Here is a 14,736-nt window from a genome sequence, read left to right as displayed (position 1 = left end):
AGGTATATAAGGCTGTCAGAATCTGGCCCTAATCCTGAATGTAATTTCTAGGTTTTATGTCTTGGAAATCTATGCACTGAAGAATTCAACTAGGAACTCTACTTAATGTTTATGAAAGTGACTGTATGCAGTTCAAAGGCTTGAGCCAATAATCCTCACTGAATAAGAACAAAGTTCCCAAATCTGAGCAATATTAACTCAGCCTGTCTGCCTCAGAACAGAACAATGACGCTCAATGTCCAGAAAACATTAACATTCCCTGGTGTTCCTCTGTGTTTACTATCAGGAAGGTGGAAATATTATAGGACTGTTCACCTGGGAGATTTCTGTTTGTCTTGGCTTTATACATATTAATATCTCCCTTCTTGGTCTTGAGTTAATTCCAAAATTAATTGAAAGGTTTTTAGGTGTGTGAGCTGATTCTTGGGTGAAGCTCCTCCACATCTAAAACAAATATTTCTGTTTCCTTCTACAGCAACAGTTGTATGTGAGCTCAGATGAAGGAGTCACTCAGGTATCCTTGCATCGCTGCCACATCTATGGGACTGCCTGCGCTGACTGCTGCCTGGCCCGAGATCCATACTGTGCCTGGGATGGTAACTCCTGTTCCAGGTTTTATCCCACAGGGAAAAGGTAAGCAGTATTAAGCAGCCCAGTGAAGTCTACAAGGAAAGGCTTCTGTTCTGTTTTGTAGCCTAGGGTGTTGTTATGTGGGGTGTCTTTCCTTTCAGGAACATGCACAAACAATTCCTCACTCTCTGTTGTGCTTGGCATTGTTCATCACCTAGGACTGTCTGCTGCAAGCAGAGAGCTTGCCTTTTCATATTTAAAGTAATGGACTGGAAAAAAAACACAAACCACCCCCTTGATAATCATAAATATTAATCCCTCTGCCTCATGCACATAAAATCAGTGAATCATTTGTTAGGTTTGTTTAAATTCAGTTGGTTACTATGAATGTAACTATGATAGCACTAAATACAGCAAAATCTCTCTCAGGCTGTCTGAGGAATAAAGTAATTTATATTTTTTGTTCCTCATTTGCAGCTAAGTGAGAAGACTTATTTCTAGGGAAATTTTAGGCAAATGCGATTTCTATGTAACGCATGCAGATTTGGGGGGTTTGACCTGAGATTTATTAAAGTAGACAGGAAAAGCAATTTCTCTTTAATTTACAACAGAGTTGCTAGTCCATCTCATAATTCTTATGCAAAACAGGAGCCTCTTTCCTCCTCCCGAGGGAAATATTTAATAGCAGGAGGCTGCAGAACTCTCATATTACTAAGGTTTCACATCATATATGAACATGCAATGAGCTGTTACTACAGAGGAGGAAAAACTTTCAGATACATAGCAGGGCTTTACCCACTATGTGCCGCTGTGTTCCCTGTCTGCACCTGAGATGCAGGATACCAGATGCAGTTAATGGGCTTTACTCCTTTACCTTCATAGAATCATAGAGTTGTTTTGGTTGGAAACAACCAAAGATTATCAAGTCCAACCATTAACCCAACACCATCAAAGCCATCAAACCACATCTTGAAGTGCCATGTCTACATGGTTTTTAAACACCTCCAGGTAGTGGAGTTGCCTCCAGGAACAGTGACTCCACCACCTTCCTGGGCATGGAAGGAGACAGTAGATAGAAACAGGTAAAGTTTGTCTCTGCTGCAGTGACCCAGCCAGCCAATGACAAAGTCATCTCCTGGGACTAAAGACAGTTACTTTTGTTATCATAAAGATTTCTAGACACATTCCTTATTTGAGGTTAAATGGTAAAACCCATCCTGGCTATGTAGCAATTGGTAAAGTGCCTGAGGTTTTTAATCTTTTCATTCAGCATATTCAGCTTCCAGTCTACAAATTGATTATTTTCATCCATGGAACAAAGGTCAGAAGAAGATGGGAGGAAAGAAAAGAAAAATCCCCAAGTCTTAGGTCATCTAACTCCTACACTAACCTAGCTGCCAACATACCCAGTAGTCTGTGTAGTATCCAGTGGATTTGTTTCCATCTTCATTGTGGACACCCAAGCTTATTTCCATTGGTGCTTTCTTTCATGTTGACATTTTGACTGCAATTTTATATCAAACCAAAATAAACACCTAAATCTGTATGGAAAGAAATCTGGCTTTCATATGTGAAGGAAATGAGCTGTCCATTTATCTAGCAATAGAGATTATGAAGGGGAAAACACTGATAATTAGAGCAAAATCCCAGTCTCAACAGTAGTATCTGCTGGACACATTCACTTACTTGCTTCTTTTGACACTTTGGTCTCCCATGAATTACTGTAGTTCCTCATCCAACATTGATTTACCTCAAAACACCTGGCAGTATTATCTTTATTTTATGAACACCACCTTCTCAGCCTTTTTTAAATAGATATCAAACTGTAAGTTTAGATCCTCAGGCAAGCAGTATGCCACTTCTGACAGTGTGCAGCAGCTCACAGTAGCACAGGAATCCTGAAATTCATTCAGAAATTCTTTGTCTCCTTGACTCACTTAAATAGTTTACCAGGGTTAAGATCCCAAGGCATAAGATGAACTATTTTTGTTGTAAACATCACAAATATACTTGGAATGTCAGAAATTACTCCTTTGAAACATCACCTTTCAGATGTCTCCTTTGAAAACAATGCAGTGAAGGATCAGGTGACACAAGTTGATAAACTGTCTCTTCAAATTTGTGCATCTGGTATAATGTAGCCATAGAGGCATCACCCTTCACTCAGAGGTGTTGGACCTCCAGGGGCTTTCTAAGAGTTCTAATCTTGCAAATAAAGTTCAGAACATTGCTGTTTCCAGCAGCATCCATTTGCAACACATCTATCACCTTTTTTTTGTTGTTGTTTTGGGTTTGTGGGGTTTTTTGGGAGGGTGGGGTTTTTTTTTTTCAATTGAACTTGGTAAATAGTGAACTAACTTACAGAATATTCAGAAAACAGTATAGCTTAATAATAAAAAGTTTGGGTACCAGATTTTTATGCACTGAATTCTGTGAGCTATGACCGCCTAGCTAAGGAGGACTAAAATCCCACTATTCCCAAACCCAGGAAGATCCCTACCTCTTCTTCTACAGAATCATAATTTTGCATCAATCACCAAAATAATAAAACAAAGTTAATTTTGATTTTTTTCTGAGACATGGCAAGTTTGAGAACCTTTTGGAAATAGTCACATACCCTCCAACAGAAGACAGAACTGAATCTTAGCTCTCCATCATTCTATACAAATACTTATCACCCTGTTACCAAGATGCCTGCCAAAATCAAGGAGGGAACATGTCCTATATCATAGTTTTATATTAGTGCATTAGATATGAGCACTGTGACTCTGATGGATCTCATTCTTAGGTGCTTGTCTTCATGAAGAGTTCCAGCTGGGAGTTCTGGCTTTGAATGTTAGGTCTTGCAGCAGTGAACCTATGACTATTTCATGCATCACCTCTGACTTTCCTATCTCTATGTCTCTGCTGCAAAATTACTTTACCTTCCAAACATCAGCAAATTGATTGTTCACTTTAATACTATCTTCACTCTAGCAAGCTTGCATACTCATAGTAGGTCATGAACTGTCCCTAAGAGCTGATCTACTTTAAAAAAAAAAAAAAAAAAAAGTTTCTTTGCTGTGTATCTATCTTGGAATAACATTTTGGTTTTGCTAAATATTTCAGGAGGAGTCGTAGGCAAGATGTGAGACATGGAAACCCTCTGACTCAGTGCCGAGGTTTCAACCTGAAAGGTACTATAATTTTAAAGATCCTTGTGCTATATAAAGAACACATGGCTTTCCTTCTTGTGATTCATCATAACTCACATTGTCTCTGTGGTTTACTGGTAAAATATGTTTTCAAAGCCTCAGTTTTGTTTTGATTTTATTTTAGCATCTTTCCTTGCAATTACATGAAACATATATATATATAATGGTTTGTGTTGGAAGGGACCTTAAAGATCATCTCGTTCAATCCCCCCTACCACAGGCAGGGATACCTTCCACTAGACCAGGTTCCTCAAGGCCTCATCCAACCTGGCCTTGAACACCTCCAGGGAGGAGGCATCCACAGCATCCCTGGGCACCCTGTTGCAGTATCTCACCACCTTCACTGTAAAGAATTTCTTCCTAATCTCCAGTCTAAACCTGCCCTCCCCAAGCTTCAGTCCATTCCCTCTCATCCTATAACAACAAGCCCTTGTAAAAAGTCCCTTCCTGCCTTTCTTGAAGACCCTTTTCAAAGACCACTGTAATGTCTCCCTGGAGCCCTCTCTTCTCCAGTATAGGTCAAACTGAAATTAGAACAGCTCTTCAAATAACATCACCTGTCTCCTTGTTGTATAAAAACAAAATATATACGCTTAAATGATGAACCATGAAATCCATAGTCCAGCATACATGAAATTGGAAGCTGACACTGTTGACCAGAAACAGATGCAGTTAATTTGAGGGCTGTTCTAAATCCCTTCAGCTATTTATTAATTCCTCTTTATGCAAATCTTGGAACTCTGAATTATTCTATTTCAAGCCATATTGTGTTTTGGAGCACATCTTTCATCCCAACCTGTCTTTTGAGTTACAATTATTTCTTTCTCCCCTTACACTGAAAAACAAGCCATTTCAAATCTCTTTATGGAGATGCTGGTTTCCACCTGTGCAAGTGTTTAGTCAGCCTGGTATGGCTGACAGGGGAGCCAGTGTTCTGCCCTACCACATTCTCCCAGTTTATAGACACCAGTCAAATACCAGAGAATCACAGAATGTTAATGGTTGAAAGGGACCTCAAAAGATCATCCAGTCCAACCCCACTGACAGAGCAGGATCACCTAGAGCAGGTCACATAGGAATGCATCCAGGTGGGTTCTGAAAGTCTCCAGAGAAGGAGACTCCACAACCTCTCCGGGCAGACTGCTCCAGGGCTTCAGCACCCTCACAGTGAAAAAGTTTTTCCTTATGTTCATGTAGACCCTCCTATGCTCCAGCTTGCATACATTGCCCCTTGTCTTATTATTGGCCATCACTGAGCAGAGCCTGGCTCCATCCTCCCTAGACTACCTTTCACATCTTTATAAACAGACATGAGGTCACCCCTCAGTCTCCTCTTCTCCAAGCCAAAGAGATGCAGCTCACTCAGCCTTTCCTCGGAAGGGAGATCTTCCATTCCCTCTAGCATCTTTGTGGCTCTGCACCAAACTTTTTCAATCAGTTCCCTGAGGTCCTTCTTGAGCCGAGGTGCCCAGAACTGGACACAATATTCCAGATGTGGCCTCACCAGGGCAGAGTAGAGGGGGAGGAGAACCTTTCTTGACCTACTAACCACACCCCTTCTAATACACCTCAGGATGCTATTGGCCTTCTTGGCCACAAGTGCCCATTGCTGGCTCATGGTTGTCCTGTTGTCCACCAGGACTCCTAGGCCCTTTTCCCCAGAGCTGCTCATCAACAGATCATCCCCCAGCACTAAAGACATAGTAAGACTTGACACATACATAAAGGAAGCTTAATTCTCTTCAACCCCATGCATTTTTGAGCCAGGCTGTGGCAATGTATGACTTCAAACCAAGGATCTCTTGGAGAATTATGCTTCTTTTTCACCCTCATTTCTGAGCCTTCATTTTGAAGTGCATTCTCATCTTTATCATCTGGAAACCAAGTGAGAGGCCTGGTTTTATTTTTTTTATTGAATTTTTATAATAAAGAACAAATTGAATGTCCTATTAATAATAATTCTACTGAAATGGTCTCTGATGGGTCTCAGAAGAATCTCCTGCATCAGATCAGTGGGGTGTGGACTCCTCAGCCCAAATGTGACTAATCCTGTTCTAGATGCCAATCCAAAGCTCATGACTTAATGTTAGGTCATTTGTATGAAGCTTGAATAGCTTGAACAGGTAATTATGAAAGATGACCCCACCATTACAGTTAGCACCATCTCTGAGAAATCCATGTTAAAGTTTAGGCTCTGAAGCATGCAGTAACTTGAGCTGCATGTCCTACCTTGCAGGCATGTGCTGTGACCACCCACCCATTGTCTGTCCCAAGGGTGGGTGGGTGTCTCCTCTGTTGATGTGCAATATGTGGGAATGTCAACTGTCTGCTTTCTGGGCTGAGAGAAAATGGATGTTTAAACCTTGACAATCTTGTGAAACAGGTTTCTTATTTTCCAGCCTGGTTTTTTTTTTTAATGTGGATGTATTTATAGGTTTATGTGTTTTTGCAACTTTATAAAGGGTGTTTTGGTGCAGCAATGGGATATAGTGTAGTTGTTTCCTCAGTGGGGAAAAAAAAGAAAAAGAAAAAAAAAAAGAAAGGAAAAAGATTAAAAGAAACAGCAGCTTAGACTTTCAAAATATAATTAAAGCCATTTATAGCAAAACTACTGTGTGTGGAGGAAAAAATTAAACCTGCCTTAAGGACAAAGGAACATAGTTAGGCAAGAGCAAGGAATCTTCCAAGTTCATAGGGTTCCATAATCTTGAAGCAAACTCTTTACACATGACAGGCTGCATGCCTTAGAGCTCTCAGCATGCATAAACTCAACGTTTTTGTCATAGTACATTTTGTAAATAGATCATCAAGAATTAAGGGTCTCAAATAATCACTTTTCAAACATTCTGCTTAATATTGTTATGCTTCTGTTAGCCCTTATGGCATTTGTATTCTCTCAAGCTTTTTCTTGTCATGTTTAAGTAGCAGTATTAAGGAGTAGGTAAGAAGTTAGATATATATTGATCAGTTAGACAAAAACGCCTTTTTATCGTACACTTAGTTCCAGTATACATAAAAATAATAATGTGTTACAGGTCATATTTTCACTGCTCCACAGCTACTTGTGGGTCAGCACACAGATGAGCTCTTTTGCTGGCTTATAGACTTGTAATGCAAAATATTTCCACAATATCATTTTAAAGGGTTACAGCTGATTGTTGTATGACTTCATAACTGTGCCAGAAGCTTTGAAGTGCTAGAACCAAGCAGTGTCTCCTTCATTTCTAGAACAGATTCCAGTTTCACATATCAGTTGATGAAAGAAGTTGAAAAGAATGGGAGATAAAGTGGAGTCTGAGGAAAAACAGTCCTAGGACTGTGCAAAATCAGTCAAATTTTAGAGGTGTAGACCTCTAGGTATTTACATTTCTGATGTTATCTGTTATCCATTGCTCCTTTGCAACAAAAAAAAATCATATTATATATATGATGCAAGCTTTTAAATCTGGAAGTGTGCTGTTTTCAGGACAATTACTATCATTTGTGCTAAGTAATGATTAACTAGAATTTCCTAGTGGTATGTGCCAATTGTTCATCTATCAAGACTTTAAAGGAGCACAACAAGTCTGAGTGATGACATATTCTCAGCACTTGCACAGGTGTTACCAGAGTGCTATAAATCTCTGCTGCTCTCTATTGCTGGCATGTGTACATATTCTTTGCATGTCAGATTCAAAGCCAAGTCCCTTCCTTGCTTTGCGAGAGGAGTGGGCGCCCAGTCTGCCCTCTCTCGCCTCCCTGGGATACTGCATGCAGCTAGGATGAAGCCTTCCTTTGGGGTGTGCTGCTGGAATTTGAGTCAAATAACAATATTCCTCCAAGTTGTAAGTGGTGAAGCGTGAAGAAATGCATTAAATGCTTCATTCTCTTTTGGATAGTTCTAGACAGGCGTTTTTGTAGTAGTAGAGAATGAGATCATTTCATGGAACAATGCCAGCATCAGAGCTTACCAGCCTACAGGTATCCTACTTTCTCACAACAGACCATGCTGGATTGAAAACACGAGTATTTGGAACTAGTTGTACTTCACATTTCATTTCTTTGCCCTAAATTACTGGCCAGTATCCTCACCATCTGATCATTTTATCTGTGTGGCAGTTTCTTGATTTCTGTATTAAAATCACCATTCACAGTAGCCTGACCTGTTTTTCTTTTCTGTTCTAGCATACAGAAACGCTGCAGAAATAGTTCAGTATGGAATAAAAAACAACACTACCTTTCTGGAATGTACACCCAAATCTCCTCAGGCTTCCATTAAATGGCTGCTACAGAAAGACAATGACAGGAGGAAAGAGGTAAGTAGTGTGAGTAGCAGCTCTGAAAAGGACCTCAGTCAGCATCTCACCCACTCCCGAGTTTCATCAAACTCTTTAGTGTAGCTGGAACTTTGCCCCTCAGCCCTAGTGATTGCTATTAGACCAGAACAGCTATCAGACAATTCCTGTCAGATCCTAAAGTCAGGGAACTAATTAATGAATTTTTCCTCTCTGTCTTACTAATTGCAAACTGAAGGTTTGTAGCACCCATGACTTCTTATTGATCTGAGAAAACAGCCATAAAAGCAATAAGCTGTCTAAAGTTCAGGAAGAAGTCAGCAGGCAGTAGACCACCTGTGCTACTGAGGAGATAGAAGGCAAAAGTGGGAGAAATGTGAAAGCTTTGCTTAGCAAGAAAGTAGCCTGGGCTAAGAATACATCGACAAAAGTATTTCCCCGCTATGGTGCAATCACATGTTCCATTACTGTGCTCTCTAAGACTTTCAGCACTATTTTATACAGTATGGTTGCTTATGGGGAATGTGTCTTCTTTAAGTCATATAAAAATGGAAAAAATCCATTTGAAATTGAAGGTAGTTACTATCTGAATAAAAAGGAATGTATCTTGAAAGGAACTATTACATGATGTGGTGTCTATTGACGGATTATAAATACTGAAAAACATTATTCTCAGATCAGGCCATTTTCCAGAATCACAGAGGACTTACAATCCTTTCACTGAGTTATGCTGATTTTTTTCCCTTACTCCTCAGAGACTCAAGCTGTCTCCTGACAGTCCCAGTCTCCTTTTAACCTTTTGCTTTTGCAGAATACCTTGCTTTTTTGTTCTTAAATTCTGAAACTCTTTTAGAATCAAGGCAGTTTTAAATAACAGCAAACTGTAGCAATCAAAGGGTTAATTACGTATCAATCTCTCAGATTTCCTGAAATCTTACCGCCACAATGCCAACAATAGTTTACAGTAACAGAGCAGTGTAATAAATAAATTAATTCCCAAGAGGGAGTGTAATGCAAAGAGCAGTGGCAAAATGGAAAAATGGTTCATAAACATGCCAGCACTGGTATTTCGGAATGGAAAAACCTGACAATTTTTACATCACAGCTAACATGCAAGGGGGCATATGCACAGTCATTTATAATCAGGGGATAACAAGGCATGGTAACTTGCTTCCTTCAGCAGGTGTGACCATCTCCAGGGACTGTCCAGAGTCTTAAAGTCAGAAACAGGAAATAGGGTAGAAAAATGTAGAATCATAGGACGTTAGGGGTTTGAAGGGACCTTTGAAGATCATCAAATCCAACCCTTCTGCCAGAGCAGGACCACCAGAGCAGAATCTAGCACAGGTCACACAGGAACACATCCAGATAGGTCTTGAAGGTCTCCAGAGAAGGAGACTCCACAACTTCTCTGGGCAGCCTGTTCCAGTGCTCTGTCACCCTCACAGTGAAGAAGTTCCTCCTCATGTTGAGGTGGAGCCCTCTGTGTTGTAGTTTATATCCTTGCCCTTGTCCTATCACAGGCTGCAACTGAAAGGTGTCTGTGCCCTCTCTCTTGACACCCAGCCCTCAGATATTTACAAACATTTATTAAGTCCCCTCTCAGTCTTCTCCAGACTAAGCAGCCCAAGGGCTTTCAGCGTCTCCTCACAGGGCACTTGCTCTAGTCCCTTAATCATCCTGATAGCTCTGCTTTTGACTCCCCAGCAGATCCTTGTCTCTTTTGAACTGGGGATCCCAAAACTGGACACAATATTCCAGGTGAAGTATCACCAGACAGAGTAGACAGGAGGGAGAACCTCCCTCAATCTGCTGGACGCACTACTCCTAATGCGCCCCAGGATCCCATTGGCCTTCTTGGCCATAAGGGCACATTGCTGTTCCATGGATAATTTTTTGTCCACCAGGACTCCCAGGTCCTTCTCCACAGGGCTGCTCTCTAGTACATCACTTCCTAACCTGCACTGGTGCAGTTTATTATTCCTTCCCAGGTGCAGGACTCTGCAATTATCCTTGTTGAACCTCATTAGGTTCCTCTCTGCTCATCTCTCCAGTCTGTCCAAGTCTCACTGAATGGCTGCACAGCATTCAGGTGTATCAGCCAAGCCTCCCAGTTTGGTATCATCAGCAAACTTGCCGAGCAGACACTCTGTTCCCTCATCAATGTCATTGATGAAGATGTTGAACAGGACGGGACCCAGCACTGATCCCTGAAGGACTCCACTAGTTACAGCTCTCCATCTGGACTTGGCACCATTGATCACCACTCTTAGCACTCTGTTGTGCACCCAGTTCCTAATCCATCTCACTGTCTGTTTTTCTATCCGACACTTCCTGAGCTTAGTCACAAGGATGTTATGGGAGACAGTGTCAAAAGCCTTGCTAAGGTCAAGGTAGACTACATCCACTGGTCTCCCTGCATCTACCCATTCAGTTACAACATCATAGAAGGCTATCAGATTAGTCAAGCATGATTTCCCCTTGGTAAATCCATGCTGACTACTCCTGATCATTTTCTTCCAAGTGCCTAGAGATGACCTCCAGAATGAGTCACTCCATCATTTTTCCAGGGATACAGGTGGGCCTCACTGTAATTTCTTGGAAGCCAAGTTCCATCAGAGGCCACTGCAATGAAAGCTTTTAGACAGCCTATAGACTCTGCAGTGCAGGTATAGTTCTTCAGAAACTAGCTCCAAGAACCTTCTCAAATTCACAATGTTAAACTAGAAGCCACTTCGTGTTCAATGTCAGATCAGCCTCCAGTTTTCTACCTTTCTTCCATCAAGTCACACCAGCAATCTCTGATGCTGGAAAAGACATTCTTGGGGATATAACCCTGGCAAATAAAAGTTCATTTCCTCAGCTCTGTTATTTGAACATTATGAAAATTCTTCTTTCATATAGTCTCTAGATTTGCTTACCTTGAAGTAGCAATAACGGTGTTCTCTGGGGCAAAATATAGCAACTTAAGAAAGCATTTAAGGAACAAAGAGGAGTTTGAAGTGAGACTTACCAAGAGGTACTGTCCATAACTTTCCCGAAACAATTCCTTCTGCGCTTTTTTCCCTTTAGGTCAAGCTGAATGAGAGGATGATAGCTACTGAGCAAGGACTCCTCATTCGCTCTGTCCAAGATACTGATCGAGGGCTTTACCACTGCATCGCAACAGAGAACAACTTCAAGCAAACATTAGCAAAGATCAATTTCAAAGTGTTGGATTCAGAGACTGTGGCCTTCATGACTGACAAGTGGTCGCCTTGGACCTGGGCCAGCTCAGTGCGAGCATTGCAGTTCCACCCAAAGGACTTTGTGGGAGCTTTCAGCCACTCAGAAATGCAGATGATTAACCAGTACTGCAAAGACAGCAGACAGCAAGGTCAGCAGAGGGAGGAATCCCAGAAGATGAGAGGGGACTACAGCAAACTAAAGGCCCTTATAAATAGCAGGAAAAGTAGAAATAGAAGGAATCAATTACCTGGATCTTAACTTTATTTTGTAGTAATAGATATCTTTGTCCTCACTGTAGGGGGCTTATATTTGTCTGTTGAGAACAAATTTGAGCAAATCTGATAAAAGAATTAAATGAAAATCCAAGAAGCCTCAGAAAAATCCATCTCCCAATAAAATGCAGTGTAACTTAACTAAAGAAAATAATTCAGAGGATTTTCTTTCCTAGATGCATACTGACACTAAGCAGGACTCTGTCCTAGAAGCAGAACTGAGTATTCATCTTAAACCAGATTCATCTTTAACATCTCAGTGTTTAATTAGAGCTGAACAGAATTTTTTAATGACAGCAGTGCATCATCTTGCAACTCTGGAACTGTAACAACCAGACTGATGGTGAAAGAATCTGGGTTAAGAAGCATGCTCAAAATGGTGCTAAGATGTCCTTGCACAGCATTTAAGAAGGAGTTTCTTCTTGTTTACTGTTCAATCCTGGGTTTGCATCTTTCACTCACTGTTCAACTCATGTTGAATCCATGCCGACAGGAAGAAAGTAAAGTACAGTAGAAATGTTTCATCCATTCAGAGGTCAAATGAAGGAACAAGTAGGAGAAAAACAAAATTATGCTTTATCTGAGAAAACACTGATTATTGTGCATAGTATGAATTGTATTAAATTAATGAGTTCTGGAATGTAACTTAAAATGTCTCTGCTCAGATTGATTATTATTAAAATAAGGTGTCCTGTTAGACTACAAAGCTCTTTAAGTGGCACAAAGCTAACCTGAGAATGTTACAGACATGATTTTGAAAAACACCTAAGTGGCTTAGGTATTAGGCTGTTTTTCAAGGAATTCTGTTTTTTTTTCAAAGGACAGAATGTGGGCATGCAGTATGCTGTTTACTCAACACTGAAAAACGGAGATTATCTTGAATCTGTCTCATGGCTAAATTGAAGCTGGTTTGCAGTGTGGCGACAAGTCACGATTGTCTTTGGAAGTTTTAAAACGTTATTGTTACAACTATTTTCTCAAAGTTGCAAAGCTTTTTAAATTAAACCTTTTCCATTTTCCAGTCTTTGTACCCTTTGTTCTTTCCAATGCTGTGTTCACAGTTCCTCTTCAGCTTTCTGCTGAAAAGAAGATCAGGAAAAGAAAAGAAAAAAAGAATGAGGGAAACCCAAAACTTAAAAATGGGTTTGTGTCAAAACACAAGCTTCAGAGGAATGTTTAAACAGAACTATTTTTAGTTAAGATGCAACCATCAGGTCTGATGAAAGGTGGCTAGTTGAAAACTAGGTTAAAGTGTACCAAGCCATGCTGGGAAAAACTAACAATTTTTAGTTTGGTTCAGTTTGTTTAGTTTGAGTAACACTAATGTCAAAAAATAGGAACAAACTTCCTCATTTTGCTATATGAGAGTGTTCAAATGAGATACATCACAGGGATTAATAATGTATGAGTATCCTAAAAAAGTTGTGATTTATTCCATGATATTTTATGATTGTATACAAAATTTATAGCTCAAAATAGAGCTATTTCAGTTGAGAACAGCTCAAAAGTGAGCTCTTCTAAACTGAAAGAAAAATAAGAAAAGGGGTAAATTGCTGTGGGAATACAATGAAGTGAAAATAGTTTCTGAACCCAGAGAAGGTAAGAAAAAATATTTTTTTAAAGTTCTTAGTTCCAGCCAGTAACTGCTGTATTTTGAAACCTTTAAAGCATTTTAATGGGTCTTTGTTGAAACTCTTTGGGCAATCTGAGGGCTCTAATTGCATCAGAGTACTACGAGAGTAGCTCTGCACTTCAGAGAACACCTCTGGTTTTGTGCATGTGTGAGTTGAGATCTAGTACAATGGAGGCAGCTCTGGTATGTACCTGATATCAGATGTCTCACTTTGTCATCAGCTGATGCAGAATAACTGGCAAATAGGTCCTGATTGCTCAAGCCAGTTAAACACTAAGTCCCACACTGGTGGAAGCACTTCAAGTTCAATTTGTGTGCTTCCTGTTCACTTCAAAGGGGATGGCAATGTCTACCTGCTCATATATTGCCATCTAGTTAAGTGCTTTCCTTAATCAAAGCCTAGATCCAGGTGGGGGGAAAAGAAATTATCAGGAAACTTTGTATCTGATTTCAGTGAGCTTGAGTCTGGCCACAAGAGCTGAGAAATAAAAATAAAGTAAAATAAAACCAAAATAAAATAAAATATAAGAAATTACACAGATAAGGGAAAATGAAGGGCTTGATTGTTGGTTTCTTCTTCCCAGCTGTCTTTGAGTGCAGCAAACTATTTTTTTTCCTTTTGAGGATGACTGACTTCTAAGTGCATAAGCAACAAACCAAAAAACGGAGTGCCACAGAATAGAACTACCTCCTGGAATGACATTAGTGCATATACTCTGTAAGCTGCCATGCTTTTCCTATTTCCCCAGCAGAGTTTGTGTGATATTAATGTCTATTGTGAGGATCATAATTTCTTCCAGATGGAATATAGTGATTAGTAGGTATTTAAGGGTACAATTTACCCCTTAAGTGGTTAGGTACAGTGATATTTCAACAGGCCTTCATTAGGCCTCAGACATTACAGTTACACTGTTTTCTGATAGAATATTGGCAATAAGGGATTCCATTCAAACAATCAGCATAGCTCAGAGTTTCATACGATTATAAAATAATATTTTTAAAGCTGCTTCCTATACCATTATTATGGTATGACTGTTTAAGGGATTAGACTTAAACTAACATTTTTCCTGCTGCATGAAAACTTCACCATATATCTAATGAGCTTCTGTCAGTGTGTAACAAGTTCAGGCTTCCATGCTTTAGCAGCCTTCCCCTGTGTATAGAGTAGTCAGGAGCCAGATGCTCAGCTGGGATAAACCAATGTCCTTTCCTTGCTGTCCGTGTAGCTACTGTGGTTTATACCAGCTGAGAGTTAGGCCCTAAATGTACAGAATAGACAAACTGCCATTTTTGTTTGAAGTAGCCCCTCTACTATAGATAACACCAAAACTTAAGACTGTAATATTGTTTGTGCTATTTAATACTTCCTATTTTAAAAAAAAAAATACTAAATAATGTATATATATTTTTTTTTTCCTTAAAAAAATCCAAAAGCAAAATAACTTCACCAAATGTAAAGATATGTTCTCTGTTAAGAACTTCACTGTGTCCCGTTATATTTTTTTGGCTCTTTTATTTTTTGTGTAGTTTGTAAAGATTGCTGCAATCCTAATCTATGTCTTCTT

General features: G+C 39.9%; 1 protein-coding gene across 1 annotated transcript in view; it reads left to right on the top strand.

Annotated features, from left to right (window-relative positions):
• Positions 1-12,573, top strand: part of SEMA3C (semaphorin 3C) — a 116,037-nt gene extending 103,464 nt beyond the window's left edge. The window contains exons 14-17 of the mRNA XM_009900009.2: positions 476-633; positions 3,679-3,746; positions 7,929-8,059; positions 11,111-12,573. Of these exons, the coding sequence (XP_009898311.1) occupies positions 476-633; positions 3,679-3,746; positions 7,929-8,059; positions 11,111-11,524 (771 nt within the window). The 3' untranslated portion in view covers positions 11,525-12,573. The remainder of the gene's footprint in view (positions 1-475; positions 634-3,678; positions 3,747-7,928; positions 8,060-11,110) is intronic.
• The last annotated feature ends 2,163 nt before the right edge of the window (positions 12,574-14,736 follow it).

The sequence above is a fragment of the Dryobates pubescens genome, chromosome Z (assembly GCF_014839835.1).
Source record: "Dryobates pubescens isolate bDryPub1 chromosome Z, bDryPub1.pri, whole genome shotgun sequence".
In the NCBI taxonomy this organism is placed as follows: Eukaryota; Metazoa; Chordata; class Aves; order Piciformes; family Picidae; genus Dryobates; species Dryobates pubescens.
This window is presented reverse-complemented; position numbering and strand designations above follow the sequence as displayed.